The sequence below is a fragment of the Nomascus leucogenys genome, chromosome 3 (assembly GCF_006542625.1).
Source record: "Nomascus leucogenys isolate Asia chromosome 3, Asia_NLE_v1, whole genome shotgun sequence".
In the NCBI taxonomy this organism is placed as follows: Eukaryota; Metazoa; Chordata; class Mammalia; order Primates; family Hylobatidae; genus Nomascus; species Nomascus leucogenys.
In genome coordinates this window covers 1,469,626-1,484,264 of record NC_044383.1, presented here as the reverse complement: position 1 = coordinate 1,484,264, position 14,639 = coordinate 1,469,626, and the positions used below count along the sequence as shown (strand labels likewise).

Here is a 14,639-nt window from a genome sequence, read left to right as displayed (position 1 = left end):
ACACAGGGGCAGTCCTTGTGGGCAGGTCCAGGTCCAGTGCAGATTCTGCCACCACTGCTGCCACTGTGGTTCGATTTTCATAAATGCTGTGTTGATTCCTGGTTCCATGGGCTTGGCCCACGTTCCTCAGGCCCCAGCACAGCCCTCTTAGAGGGAAGGGATGGGAGGGGAGCAGCTAACCCTTCTGCCCCTCTGTCCTAGGAGAGGGAGAGGAAGTCACCTGCCATCAACTTCCACCACACGCCCTTCGTGGATGGGAAGAGCCCCCTCCAGGTGTACTGCGAGGCTGAAGGCGTGACGGTGAGTCCCGCCCCTTCCACCCACTCTGCCCCACCCCTCCCGTCCCCCCCCTACCCCTCCCTTCCCCCGCCCCACCCCTCCCCTCCCCTCCTCCACCCTGCCCTGCCCCACCCCACCCTTCCCCGCCTCCTCTGCCCACCCCACCCTTCCCCGCCTCCTCTGCCCACCCCACCCTTCCCCGCCTCCTCTGCCCACCCCGTGGCCGCTCACCCCTGCCTGTCCTCTGTGCCTTAGGACATTGTGGTCGCGGAGCTGATGAAGAAGCTGGACATCCTGGGCGATAACGCCGTAAGTGTATGTCGCTCTCCTGGCTTGTGCATGCCTCTCACACCCACAACCCCCAGCCCAGCCCCTCTGGGGTCCAGGAGGCCCTGCCAGCCTCCCACAGCCCTGCCATGGGCCACCCTGCCTGAGATCCTCCGGCTCAAAATCGGAGCCTTCCTCACGCTGCTCCAGGGCCCACTGGGGCCTCTGCTGTGCACACCTGGTTCTTCCAGCGGACGGCGCTTCCCATCACATTGCCCAGCTTCTGGGATCTCTCTTTCAGCCCTTCCATACTTGCCATGAGGATGGGGGGGGCTGTTGCTCTTAGACAAACCAAGACCCTTAGAGGTTCCACTTCCTTGGCTTGGGGGAAGAAGCAGACTCTATAGATAACCCCTAAATTTCATTTGGGGCAGAGTTCCGATTTCTATAGCAAACTCCTTGAAAGAATGTTAATTACTGAGTGCGCAAAGTAAATGCACCCCTTTATCCCACTTTTCATCCGCCCATCACTAATCCTCCGCTCTCCATCCATTTATTCCCCATCAATGCACCATCTACCTAGCCCTTCATTCATGCTGTCTTATGTCCATCCATCCATCTATCCTGTGTAATCGATCCATCCATCCTCCATAATCCATCTATCTGTCCTCTATCCTTCATCATCCTTAACCCATCCATTTATCCATCCTCCGCAGTCTGTCCATCCATCCTCCATCCGTCCTCTATCCACCATCCTCCATCCATTCCTTCTCCATCTACCATCCTCTACCCATTAACCTTTCACCCATCCATCCATCTCCCATTCATCCTCCATAATCCATCGATCCTTCATAATCCATCTATTCATTCTCCATCCATCTTTCCTTCATCCTCTATTCTTCATTCATTCATCCATTCTCTAGAATCCATCAATCCATCCACCCTCCATAATTTATCTATGCATCCTCCACCATTCATTCATTCATCCATCCTCCATCATTCATTCATTCATCCATCCTCCGTAAGCTATTTATCCATCTTTCCATCCTTCATCCTTTATCCTTCCATCTATCCACAGCCCCTCCCTCCCTCCATCCATCCATCATCCTACCTTCATTGACCTTCCACTCCCTCCATCCAGGGCTCTGCATCCGAGGACTCCCTTCTCCCCTTGCCTGCCCAGCCCCTGGGGAGCAGTGAGGCACAGGGCAGGGGCGCTTTCAGCAGGGAGGCTCTGGGTGTGGGTCTGCTTCTCTCAGACCTGGAGGCTCCATTGTGGTCATAGGTGGCTGAAGAGCCACAGCAGGGTGGCTGTGGACCTGACATGCTCTGGGGTCCAGTCCTGGGTATCAGCCCCATCACGAGGTCTTGGGAACTGTATTGGGCAACTCTCTGATTCACAGTTGGAGAAGCTGAGTCCCCAAAGGCACTGCCCAGGGTCACAGAGCTGATGTAGTGGCAGAGTTGGGGGCATCCAGCCCCACCCAGGCCTATTTCACTGTTCCTGCCCAGCCCCATAGGTGTCCGCCAAGAGTGCCACTGAGTGTGACAGCCCTGCAGTCATCATGCAGCCTCTGAGGCCATCATCACAGAGTCCAGGGACGGAGGAGGTTGGGGACTGGAGGGCTCATGGCCAGGCTTAAGCTCAGGGGACCTGTGGAGATGCTGGGGAGCTCCTGACAGTGGGCTGACCGTGGCCCTTCAAGCCTGGCTGTGCAATCAGTGTTGACTTCACATGCAACTTGTGGTTTATCACATCTGGGTAGATTCCCTCAGTCACCCTGAAGCCACCTGCTCAGCCTCCCCAACCTCCCCAACTTAAAGCGTTGGGAGAGGTCTGTGGCCCGCCCAGCCCTGCCATGGGAGAAGGGAGCAGGGCAGAAGAGATGAGGGCACCTAGCCCCAGCCATGCAGGATGAGGTTCTTGCCTGAGTCAGGAGTGCAGCTGGCCCCCACCATGGACTACAGACAGAGCCTGACTCCTCGCTGTGGGAGACCCTGTGCAGACTTTGGGGTTGGGGGACAGCAAGACATGCCTGCTGTTAGGGAGCTTGCACTCTAGGGAGAGAACGGCATGGACAGGGCTTTTGGAGTGAGCTGGCATGAATCAGAGAGGCTCCGGAGAGAGGAGCAAGGGCCTCCCTTCCCTGCAGGGACCAGGCACCCAGCCCCAGCTGACCCACGAGCTGGGGCCGGGCAGCCCTGGTCTGGATGCAGGCTGCAGCGTAGTCTGAGAGTGTGAGGTGCCCACATCCAAAGCCATAATCACTCTACCCAGAAGGGCCACCCAGGGGCCCCTGCGGTGGGGAGGAAGCGTGAATAAAACACGCATAAAAGAGACACAACCTTCCCGGGATTCAGCCATTTCACAGCCATGAATGTGTGGTCTCTCCTCCACTGTTCCCAAGTGGTGGTTTAATAACCACAGGTGCATATGCAGAGGCTGGCTTTAAACACGGAAGGAGACAGAGGCTGGGTGGAGCAGCAGCCACTGCTGGGGATGTAGTGGTGACCTGCCTGCATTGAGCAGCGCCTACCCATCTGCCTCAGCTGGTTACCTAGACCTGGTGGTTACCAGCAGAGGGAGGATGAGAGAAAACAAAATCGACAGCACCCGGAGGGAACAAGCTCAAGTCAAGGGTGTCAGAGACGCTGGCAGGGAGATGTCAGTCAAAGTGCTTTTTAGCTGTGGCCCCCACCCAGGCACCCCCAGTCAGCCTCCCCATGCATCCATCACTCACCCTCACCCCCAAAGGCACTGCTTCTGACCGCACCTGTGTTCTGCTTTTGGGTGCAGAACTTGACCAATGAGGAGCAGGTGGTTGTCATACAAGCCAGGACAGTCCTGACCTTGGCTGAAAAGGTAACAGCAGCTGTGTGGACACTCGGGAGAGGGAGAGGGCCCGGCTCCTGGGGTCTTCTGCCCTGCTCAGCTCAGAGAAGGTGATCTCGGGAGGAGGGCCTGGTTTGGGGGGTCCACTAAGCCCCATCTGCCCTGGGAGATCTGGCACACTCAGGTCAGACAGCACCCACTGTGAATCTTTGCAAAGGACAGATTCAACTCCACTTTGCTCTGTCACCAACCCTGTCTGTCTGCGTTTCCTCCCAAAGGTGGGAAGGTATGGTGAGTCTGCAGGCAGCGTTCTCTGTTCAGCTTACCCTGACCCCCTTCTGGGGCCACTCAGCCCACTACCTGCTCACTACCTGCTCCTAGTCCCACCCCTAGCCCTGACCTGCCTGGTGGGCTGGGCCTCCCACAGCAAGAAGAAGGGGTGCTCCTGGCACACAGGGGTTTGGAGAAACAGGCCACCCCTCCCTGCCTGTCCTGGCAGAGCTCTGCAGATGTATCTCTCCCTTGGTGCCCCAAGCCAGTGTCCCTCCTCTGCTGGAGAAGGTGTCAGGGGTAGACTTCCTGGATACCTGGAGGGTGGGAGGGGTGGGGCCATGATGCCAGCGCAGCCCCAACTCCCTGGAGAGGGCTGGGCTCTCCCCTCCCTAAGGAGAAGAGGAAGGAAGACCCAGGCCACCCTGGCTTTTCTCCCAGCCATCTCCACAAGCCGGGGCGGGGGACCCTAGGTTCACTGTCCTGCTTGCTCTGTTTGTGTCCAGTGGCTCCAGCAGATTGAGGAGGCAGAGGCGGCGCTGCAGCGGAAGATGGTGGATCTGGAGAGCGAGAAGGTTGGTGGCACCTTCGCTGAGGTTCTGCGGCTCGGTGCTGCAGGTGGGACATCCGAGACCGAGGCACGGTCCTCCTGTGTTTCAGGAGCTGTTCAGTAAGCAGAAGGGCTACCTGGACGAGGAGCTGGACTACCGGAAACAGGCCTTGGACCAGGCCAACAAGGTGAGAAGCACGAGGCTGCTGGAACCCCGGGGTGGGGGGCACTGGGGTGAAAACGGCCACGTGGCTCAGGTGCCCAGCAGTGCCTCAGGTGCCTATGTGGGTCAGGTCGCAGGGCCCCTAATGGCCCCTGCACAGCAGGCTCTGGCTCTCCAGAGCTGCCTGATGGGGTCTTCACTTGGAGCTTCATAAACGGAGCAGGATTAGTTGAGGAGGCCTAAACCCACACTGTGCAGTGAGAATGCTCTACAGCCTTTGTGCAGGTCACGCGGGCACAGAAACGCGCCCGGATTCCTAAAGGCTGTCCAGGCGTCAGTGTGGGCTGGTGTCTACCTCCCACCCTTCCCCTGAAGAACTGGAGAAACTGGTGGCTGTTCTGGGACAACAGCCTGCTCACTAGTGGGAGGTGTGGTCTTGTTCTGTTTCATCTGCTGTGGCCGAGAGGAGCATAGGACGTTTCTAGGTTGAAAACTAGGCTTCAGAACTGGGTTCCCCTGCTGGGAGCTACTTCCCCCATGACTGCACAAGCAAAATCATCTGTCCCTGCTGGACTCCTATCACGTGATGGAAGGTATGACCGGGAGGATATCAGGCCATGTTGTGGAAAGACAAGTGTCACCACCAAGAGGTTCACCTCGGGACCCAGCCCAGCAGGCAGGGTCTTGACCCTCATGCCTGTGAGGAGATCTGCTTGGCTACTCAAAGCAAGGGAAGGTGGGCTGGGATGAAAATGTTCATTCCTGGGGCCAATTTCAGCCTGAGAACTCTCAGAGTGATGGTGATGATGATGGTGATGATGACAGTGGTGGTGGTGATGATTGTGCTGGCAATGGTAATGGTGATGGTGGTAGCAGTGGTGGTGGTGATGGTGGTAGAGGTGGTGGTGATGGTGGTAGAGGTGGTGGTGATGGTGGTAGCGGTGGTGGTGGTGATGGTGGTAGTGGTGGTGATGGTGGTGGTGGTAGCGGTGGTGGTGGTGATGGTGGTAGTGGTGGTGGTGATGGTGATGGTGATGGTGGTGGCGGTGGTGGTGGTGATGGTGGTAGTGGTGGTGGTGATGGTGGTGGTGGTAGCAGTGGTGGTGGTGATGGTGGTAGTGGTGGTGGTGATGGTGGTGGTGGTAGCAGTGGTGGTGGTGATGGTGGTAGCGGTGGTGGTGGTGATGGTGGTGGTGGTAGCAGTGGTGGTGGTAGCAGTGGTGGTGGTGATGGTGGTGATGGTGGTAGCGGTGGTGGTGATGACGATGATGGTGGCGATGATCATGATGATGGTGGTAGTAGTGGGATGGTGATGATGGTGATTATGATGGTGATAATGGTTATCATGATGCTGGTGGTAGTGATGATGGTGATCATGATGGGGATGATGGTGATTATGATGGTGATAATGGTTATGGTGATGATGGTGGGTGGTGGTGATGGTGATAATGGTGATGGTGGTGATGATGGCAATGATCATGATGGTGGTGGTGGTAGTGGCGATGGTGATGATGATGGTGATCATGGTGATGATCATGATGGTGGTAGTGGTGATGATGATGGTGATAATGGTTATGGTGATGACGGTGGTGGTGATGGTGATGATGGTGGCAATGATGATCATGATGATGGTGGTAGTGGTGATGGTGATAATAGTGGTGATGATGCTGGTGGTAGTGATGATGGTGATTATGATGGTGATAATTGTTACGGCGATGATGATGGCAATGATCATGATGACGGTGGTGGTAGTAGTGGTAATGGTGAAGCTGCTGGTGGTAGTGATGATGATGGTGGTGTCAGTGATGATGGTGATGGTGGTGATATGGTGGTGATGATCATGACAGTGGTAGTGGTGGTGATGATGGTGATCATGATGGTGACAATAGTGATCGATGATGGTGGTGGTGGTGATGAGGATGGTAATGATAGTGTTATAATGACAGCCTACTCAAGAGCCTTTCCTATGTGGCAGGCACTGGTCTGGCCAGCCAGGCACAGAAGCTGGTGACCTGCCCAAGGACAGGCAGTCAGAATGAAGGCAGGAGTCGAATGTCAGCATTCTTCCCCTGCGCCCACAGCCATGACTGCTGCATTAGGCATCTCTCCTTCCTGCACTCGTGGATGTGAGTTCCTCACATAGAGGGGCCAGGGCTCAAACGCAGAAGCCTACAGAGCAAAGAGCAGCCACACCAGGCACCTGGCATCCTGGGTGGGGGTGCAAGGCCCATGTCAGTTGCTGTGGAAGCCAGTGTGTGAGCCATGGGAGGCTTTGGAGGCAGATGACCTGGGTTTGAGGCCAAGCTCAGCCGGTAACCCCTAGGGATTGGGAGTTCCTGTAAGATGCTGGGCATGGAGGGGCCCTGGCTAAACTGGTAATGGCCCTCCTGTTGCTATGGTTAATGTCACTGTTGCTGACCAGCAGTGTGCACATACCTGCGTGGGAGCAGCTCACAGGTTGCCAGCTGTTCTTCCTGGGCCACTTTCCTCATGGCCTCTGAGTACTGAGAGCCAGCCCCGGGTGAGCTGGCCCCAGTGGTGGTGAGACCTGCATCCTTCTAGGTGGCCAGGGACCTGCACAGCACAGAGCATGTCTGTCCACCCTGCTCATGGGGTGGCCCCCAGCCGCAGGCTGCTGTGAGCTTAGCTTACCCAGGCAGTCCTCTGGGCCTTGTGTGCTTTGGTCAGAAGGAAGGAGGCTGGAAGTAGGTGGTCACTTGATGTAAAAAGCAGAGGCACCTCAGTGCCCCAGGCCATACACACTGCATCCAGCTGACCCTGCTCTGCCCGCACCTTCTGGGACTCCCGGCTGCCCTTACTGGAGAGACCTTCTTGCTGAGGCGACAGGTCCTGCAGGCTCCAGGCCCCCGCCTCCCTCCCTCAGCTCAGTCTCTGTCCCCCGAAGCCCCTTGGCCTCTGCTCTCCAGCCTCCTTGTACCCCCTCATCCTCCTTCATCCTGCTCATGCTGATTGCTGGCATGGACAGGTTGCTCTCTGCTGGATGAGGAAGAACCCTCTAGAACAGTGCTCTCCCACGAGCACCAAGGCCCACGTCACTGCCTGGGTGGAGAGGGCTGGGATCCAGCTAGGGATCAGCCTAGCTGGCGGGCATCTCCACTGCTGTGCAGCCACCACCACAGCAGGCCGGGAGACGGAGGACCCCACCCAGCCTTCACTGCTGCTGTTCCATCCTCCTGGGGCGCCCTCCCTTTCCTTCTCCTGCCCATCCCTGACTGACACTGCAAGCCTCAGTTTAGCACCTTGTCTCCTCTAGGAAACCTTCCCTGACCCCCAGTGAGGTGGCCCTGACGTGCCCCACTCATGGCAGTGGGTCTGCCTTTCTATGGGGCAAGCAGGGACCATGTGCATCTGCTGCCATCTGGTCTCCTAGACCAGCACGAGGCCTGGCAGGCAGCAGGTGCTTTGCAGGTGATGCATAGGTGAAGAGGAAAAGAGCTAAGGATTGTGCGGAGGTTTTTAAATCCAGCCCACCTTGAGACGGGAGAGGGAAGAGAAGGACATGCATTTGTTTTTTTAATATTGCATTTTTTCTTGAATGAAAGAATAATCAATGTACAGTTCTGATTTACAACACAGAAAAATCCAGGAAAAAAACTCACCACGTGCCCAGCACACAGAGAAAGACTGTGGGCATTCTGGTTTCTCTCCTGATGGTCTCTTGGCAGGATGGGGATACACACAGTAACTTTGCAAAGCGGGGTCCCCATGCTTATCTGAGGCTTGCTCTCCGAGAGATGGTCCTCATGCCAATGGTAGGAAATGTTCACAGTAGGAAAGGACATTTTCTTCCAGTTCCTGTTCTCTGGACTCCAGATGCCACCAACAAAGGGGACCCCACTTGCTGGTTCTCATCTCCTTCTGAGAAGTGCGAGGTGTAACCACATGTGTGTGCATGTGCATTTTCATGGATAGCCTGAGAAACCCAACGAGCTGCAGCACGCTTCTCTTTCACCTGACTGTGCACAGCCAGGGCACTTCCCACCAGCCCCAGGAGTGACTTGGTGTGAGCACATCATGGACTGTTTGTCCCCAGTTAGTGGACTTAGGTAGTGTCCATGCATTAGCTATCACCAGCAAAACAGCAATTCCTATCCATTTCTTACGTCCCGACACACAAATAGAGATTACCTGCAGGAAAAGTTATTTGGAACGACCAAAGCATATGCACACTTAAGGTGTTGTTAGGAACTGCCGAATATTTCTCCCCATAGTAGGAAGTTTGCAGCCCAAACTTCCACTGCATGATGTGCAGCTGCCTGGCGCAGTCCTAGCAGGCGTGTCTCTGGTGAGCGCAAAGTCTATGCAACTCCACGCCACGTCTGTTTGTAACCTTTCCCACCTCTCTCATTCTATCTGACCTTTTGGTCAGAGCTCTTGATAACAGAAGGCAACCAGCCCTTTGCCATCCATTGCAAATATTTCCTTTATTTCCTCAGTCAGAAGAATGGGACGTAGCAAATATTTCACCCAGCTTGTCAGTTGCTCTTTGATATCAAACACTGTTTTGAGGGCCTGGCAGAATTTGGGTAATTTTTACGAGGTTGATGGCCTCCAGGTTTTATGGCATAATTTCAACTTCGTACAAAAAAAAAATTGTACAAAAAAATTCCAGTGTTTTCTTTCAGCATTACTTTGAGGTGTGTGTGAGGCAGGTGTAAAGAGGAAATGGAAATTTATGCACCTCCAGGATGGCTGCCCACCGCCCCCCCGCCGCCCCACCCCCGGCAGCATCTGTCTACTCAGCCATCCACCTTTTCCACCCTAATGTCACAGATAATTCCGCTTTGTAAGATTGTGTCTGGAGTGATGCCTCAGTCCTAGAATCCCTCCACTGGGCCAGGAGAGTTGTTCCATGAGTGGAGAAGTGGCCTGTGGGCCCCCTTGACCTGACCAGAATGCAGGATCTGAGCATAGAGAGCTCCAGGAGTGGGGTCCCTGGCCCAGAGCAACTGCCACCATGGTCCTCGTGATCAGACATCCCATGGACACCCCATGGGATTAGAGATGTGGGTCTCCACACACATTTCCAGAAGATCAAATCAGCGCAGCTTCAGCTTTCTGTGAGGCCACCTCTCTCTGCCACCTCCACAGTAGCTGTGTGCTCAGACCTCAGATGGGGCCAACTGCTCAGGGGATCATTCAGCCCCAAAGACCAGTGGGGAGGCACATTGTTGCTGGTTGGACCAGGATTAATGCCCCCTACTCTGGAGGGGACTGGGGGCATCTTCCTGTGAGAGGCTGTGGGAGGGGCATCTTCCTTTGTGATGCTGGGGGGACTTCTTTCTGAGTGATGCTGGGGGGCCTCTCGCTGTATGATGCTGGGGGGGCCTCTTGTGTGATATTGGGGGGATCTCTTCCTGTGTGATGTTGGGGGGGCCTCTTCTTGTGTAATGCTGGGGGTGTCTCTCCCTGTGTGATGCTGGGGGGAGCTCTCTCCCTGTGTGATGCTGGGGGGGGTCTCTCCCTGTGTGATGCTGGGGGGGGGTCTCTCCCTGTGTGATGTTGGGGGGGCCTCTCCCTGTGTGATGCTGTGGGGGGGCCTCTCCCTGTGTGATGCTGGGGGGGCCTCTCCCTGTGTGATGCTGGGGGGAGCTCTCTCCCTGTGTGATGCTGGGGGGGGTCTCTCCCTGTGTGATGTTGGGGGGGCCTCTCCCTGTGTGATGCTGGGGGGAGCTCTCTCCCTGTGTGATGCCGGGGTGTAGGGACCAGCCCCACAGGGTCGGTTGGTCTCTCCCTGTGTGTGGCGACGAGAGAGTGTAGAAATAAAGACACAAGACAAAGAGATAAAAGAAAAGACAGCTGGGCCAGGGGGACCACTACCACCAATGAGTGGAGACCGGTAGTGGCCCCGAATGTCTGGCTGCACTGTTATTTATTGTATACAAAGCAGAAGGGGCAGGGTAAAGAATGTGAGTCTTCTCCAATGATAGGTAAGGTCACGTGGGTCACGTGTCCACTGGACAGGGGGCCCTTCCCTGCCTGGCAGCCGAGGCAAAGAGAGAGAGAAGACAGAGAGAAAGAGAGCTTACGCCATTATTTCTACATCTCAGAGACTATTAGTACTTTCACTAATTTATTACTCCTATCTAGAAAGCAGAGCCAGGTGTACAGGATGGAACATGAAGGCGGACCAGGAGCGTGACCACTGAAGCACAGCATCACAGGGAGACGGTTAGGCCTCCGGGTAACTGCGGGAAAGCCTGACTGGTGTCAGGCCCTCCACAAGAGGTGGAGGAGCAGAGTCTTCTCTAAACTCCCCCGGGGAAAAGGAGACTCCCTTTCCCGGTCTGCTAAGTAGCGGGTGTTGTTCCTTGACACCTTTTGCTACCGCCAAACCATGGTCCGCCTGGCAACGGGCATCTTCCCAGATGCTGGCGTCACCGCTAGACCAAGGAGCCCTCTGGTGGCCCTGTCTGGGCATAACAGAAGGCTCGCCCTCTTGTCTTCTGGTCACACCTCACTATGTCCCCTCAGCTCCTATCTCTGTATGGCCTGGTTTTTCCTAGGTTATGATTATAGAGCAGGGATTATTATAATATTGGAATAAAGAGTAATTGCTACCAACTAATGATTAATGATATTCATATATAATCATATCTAAGATCTCTATCTGGTATGACTATTCTTGTTTTATATTTTATTATACTGGAACAGCTCGTGTCCTCGGTCTCTTGCCTCAGCGCCTGGGTGGCTTGCCGCCCACACTGGGGGGGGGTCTATTCCTGTGTGATGCTGGGGGGTGCCTCTCCCTGTGTGATGCTCAGGGGGGGTCTTTTCCTGTGTCTTACTGGGGGGGCCTCTTCCTGTGTGATGCCGGGGGTGTGTCTTCCTGTGTGATGCTGGGGGGGCCTCTCCCTGTGTGATGCTGGAGGGGCCTCTCCCTGTGTGATGCTGGAGGGGCCTCTCCCTGTGTGATATTGGAGGGGCCTCTTCCTGTTTGATGTGTGGGCCTCTCTCTCCACTTCCAACAGGAAGGCCCCCTCATTTGGGATGCTCCGAGTTTTCTGAGTTCACCGTTGATTTCCTTCCCTTTCCCTGCGCACTCGCCTGGTTCTCTCCTATGTCGTTCATGGTGTGGCTCTCGGTCGCTCGGGTGCCCTCAGGTGACCCACAGGCCTGTGAGCACCAAGGTTTTTTTCTGCACTTCCTGCTCTGCTTCTGGGAGACACTGGGGCAAGGAGGGGAATGACTGGTTCCTCCTGGGGCAATGGTGGCTCTTTATGGCAGGGGCTAGCGCCAACTTTGCCTCTCTGGACATGGGTGTGGGAGACCGTGGTCTGTGTGGCTGCCGAAGGCAGGGAGGCTCATCCAGGCAGCCCACAGTTCTTGTCACCACGGAGGTCCTGGTGAGCACCACCCACCACCAGGTGCACGTGAAGCCACTGTGAGGTTAATTCCAAGCCAGCACTCGACCAGGTTTATTTTTAGAAGCTGGAGCTCATCTTAAAGGCACCAAGCTCTTTTGCTCTAAGAAGTGGAGGTTGACGTGTGAGCTGGTTGTGACTGTAAGAAGAGAAGGTTGATGTGCGAACTGGTTGTGACAGCTGGGGACAGTTTATTTTGTGGCTGTCAAGAACAATAAAGTGTAACTGAGGCCCAAAAGCATGTTTTTCCATTTCCTAATATTTCTGCTATCTCTGAAGATGTTACATTTGGTTGGGAAGAAAGAGCCTCTGTAGTGTGAGAATTTGTTTTTTACGAAGATTGTATCAGTAAAATTTGCCTAAGAAAAGCTTTGAAATACACAGAGCAAACTGCCAAACCCCAGGAATTTATGAAAAGGTGTGTATTTTGGCTGCTGGGTTATTATGTGTCTTGGCTGCTGGTTATAGCACCAGGATCGGGTTACATGGGTCTATGAATTGGATTTGGGGAGGCAGCGGGTTACCCCACGCTCAGCTCCCTCCCACCTTGCTGTGTCCCCACAGGCCACCTGCAGCCCCTCCACCTCCCACTCAGCTTCCCCACTTCATAGCTCAGTCCTCCCCCACCCTGGGGTCAGGGTCCTGGCTCTTGCGGGCCTGGTCAGCGTCTCTGCTTCTAGGGTCTTCTCACGGACTGGGGAGGTCCGTGGGGCCCCTCATCCTTCCGCAGAGGCCACAGCACTGAGTCCCTCCCTGTTGCATATCCTCCTGGCCCTGCTCCCAGGTGGAGGGTGGCCCGGCCTCCGTTGCTCTTCCTGAAAGGTTTTTTCTGGGGAGAAGGCAAGGACTAAGGCATCTCCCCTTCCGCCCCAGCACATCCTGGAGCTGGAAGCCATGCTGTATGATGCCCTGCAGCAGGAGGCCGGGGCTAAGGTGGCTGAGCTGCTGTCAGAGGAGGAGCGCGAAAAGCTCAAGGTGGCCGTGGAGCAGTGGAAGCGCCAGGTCATGAGTGAGCTGCGCGAGCGGGACGCCCAGATCCTGCGGGAGCGCATGGAGCTGCTGCAGCTGGCTCAGCAGGTGTGTGGCAGGTGGGGGCAGGGCTGGGGTGAAGACCTGGCCAGGGCCTGCACAGAGCCAGAGGGGGTCCTCCCACGGCCACACCCCCAACGACTACCCCTCTGTGGCCCCACCCTCCAGTGGCCACACCCCTCATAACACACACTCTGATGGCCACACCCTGGTGGCCATGCCCCTTGATGGCCATGCCCCCTGATGGCCATGCCCTCAAACTGTCACGCCTTCCACACAGAGCCTTGGATGGCCACACCTTCTGATGATCATGCCCCAGAATGGCCACGCCCCCTGCTGGCCACACCCTCTGATGGCCACGCCCCTGGTGGCCATGCCTGTCAATGGCAGGCACTCAGGCCAGACTGCCTCCACTACCAGCCTAGTGTCCTGGGCGTGTTGCAGAGGCCTCTGGGTGGCAGTTCCCCTCTTTTGGACCCCTGGGTATTGTCTTTTCCGTGACACCGTTTCCTGATGGCAAGGGTGTTCTCTGGGGACAGCAGCCCAAGGCCTGCCTTTGCTTCAGGGCACTGTGGGACCTCAGGCCTGTTGGGTCAGTTCTGTTCTAATGGGAGGTGAGAAGCCCTGCTGACTAGACGGCCTGGATGTGTAGGACACGGCCCAGCTCCTCCGTGAGCCAGGTTGGCTGGGAGGCGGCTCTATGGATATATTCCTTGTTAAGAACACCACTAGCGAAGGCTTAATTGAAATTCACATAAACAAGTGCCCTGTGTGCCAGCTGGCCGTGGGCATCGGTGGGTTAACGTTGGACATGCTCTGCTGGCTCCTCGTCGGCCTCCTGGGCCTCTTTGGTCTCCAGGGGATCAGGGTGAGGACAGTGACCTGCAGCCCTTTTGCTGCCTCAGAGGGGCTGTGGTTGGAGCTCGGATGCTTGGGGGACCCCAGGCACCAGCGTCCCCCTCACCGGGAGGCTCTCTCTGTGCCCAGCTCTCCTGCGACCCTCTGGCAGCCCCTTACTCTGTTGCAGTGGCATCTGGGGGGACCGGGAATCCATTCCTACCATTTCCCTGGATGTGTGGTGTTGTGCTTTCTGAGTTGAAGTTGCAGGAATCGGAAGGATATTGTTCCCACCACGGGGAGTGTGGCATGGGGAAGACCCTCCACTCTGCTGCCAGAGCAGTGTAGCAAAGGCTTGTGTCCCCGCCAGGAGCCACGGGCCATGGCCACGCCAGCTGCTCTGTGACCATCTGTTACCAAGGAAATGAATGAAAATCTTGAAGGATTTGGGTTTCCCAAGTACTGTGACTATTGAAGATTTTCTTCCTTTTAATCTTGCAGAGAATTAAAGAGTTAGAAGAAAGAATAGAAGCTCAGAAGAGACAAATAAAGGAACTGGAGGAAAAGGTAAAACAAATGCAGTTTTGGGGGTTGCTTGTTAAGATCAAGGGAGACGAACCCAGTGTCACTCTGACCTGAGTCACTCAGCTCCAGGCCGCTGGGGCAGCAGACTTCGCTCCCAACAGCATCAGGAAGCGGCCCCCTGAAGGCCTGAAGGCTGGACAGAGCTGAGCTGGGCGGAGCTGAGCTGGGTGGTGGCTGCAAGGGCTCTGGACCAGGAGACAGGAGCCCCGGGGTCTAGGAATGCCCCTGCCAGGGCCCAGCCATGCGACCTCAGAGGAGCCACTCCTCTTGTGGCCTCAGTTTCCCCATCTGGAGCCAACGGCCTCGGGTTCCTCCCATCTCTGAAGCCTGGGCTGTGTGGAAGCCTTTGATCCATGCAGGTTCACCTTGCGCTGGTCTAAGAATCAAATTCCCGGATCAGAAGCACCCGTTGATGTGCAGTTAGGCTGAGGCCACACGCCA

At 55.9% G+C, this 14,639-nt stretch overlaps 1 protein-coding gene across 9 annotated transcripts in view; it reads left to right on the top strand.

Annotated features, from left to right (window-relative positions):
- The window catches only part of JAKMIP3 (Janus kinase and microtubule interacting protein 3), a 148,532-nt gene that overhangs the window by 112,736 nt on the left and 21,157 nt on the right, over positions 1-14,639 (top strand). For 6 of the 9 annotated variants that reach the window (XM_030805146.1, XM_030805157.1, XM_030805182.1 and 3 more), the window contains 7 exons: positions 202-300; positions 535-594; positions 3,344-3,409; positions 4,156-4,224; positions 4,310-4,387; positions 12,621-12,824; positions 14,115-14,180. In XM_030805146.1, coding sequence (XP_030661006.1) covers positions 202-300; positions 535-594; positions 3,344-3,409; positions 4,156-4,224; positions 4,310-4,387; positions 12,621-12,824; positions 14,115-14,180 — 642 coding nt within the window. The remainder of the gene's footprint in view (positions 1-201; positions 301-534; positions 595-3,343; positions 3,410-4,155; positions 4,225-4,309; positions 4,388-12,620; positions 12,825-14,114; positions 14,181-14,639) is intronic. The other 3 variants (XM_030805164.1, XM_030805214.1, XM_030805204.1) reach the window with 1 other exon arrangement.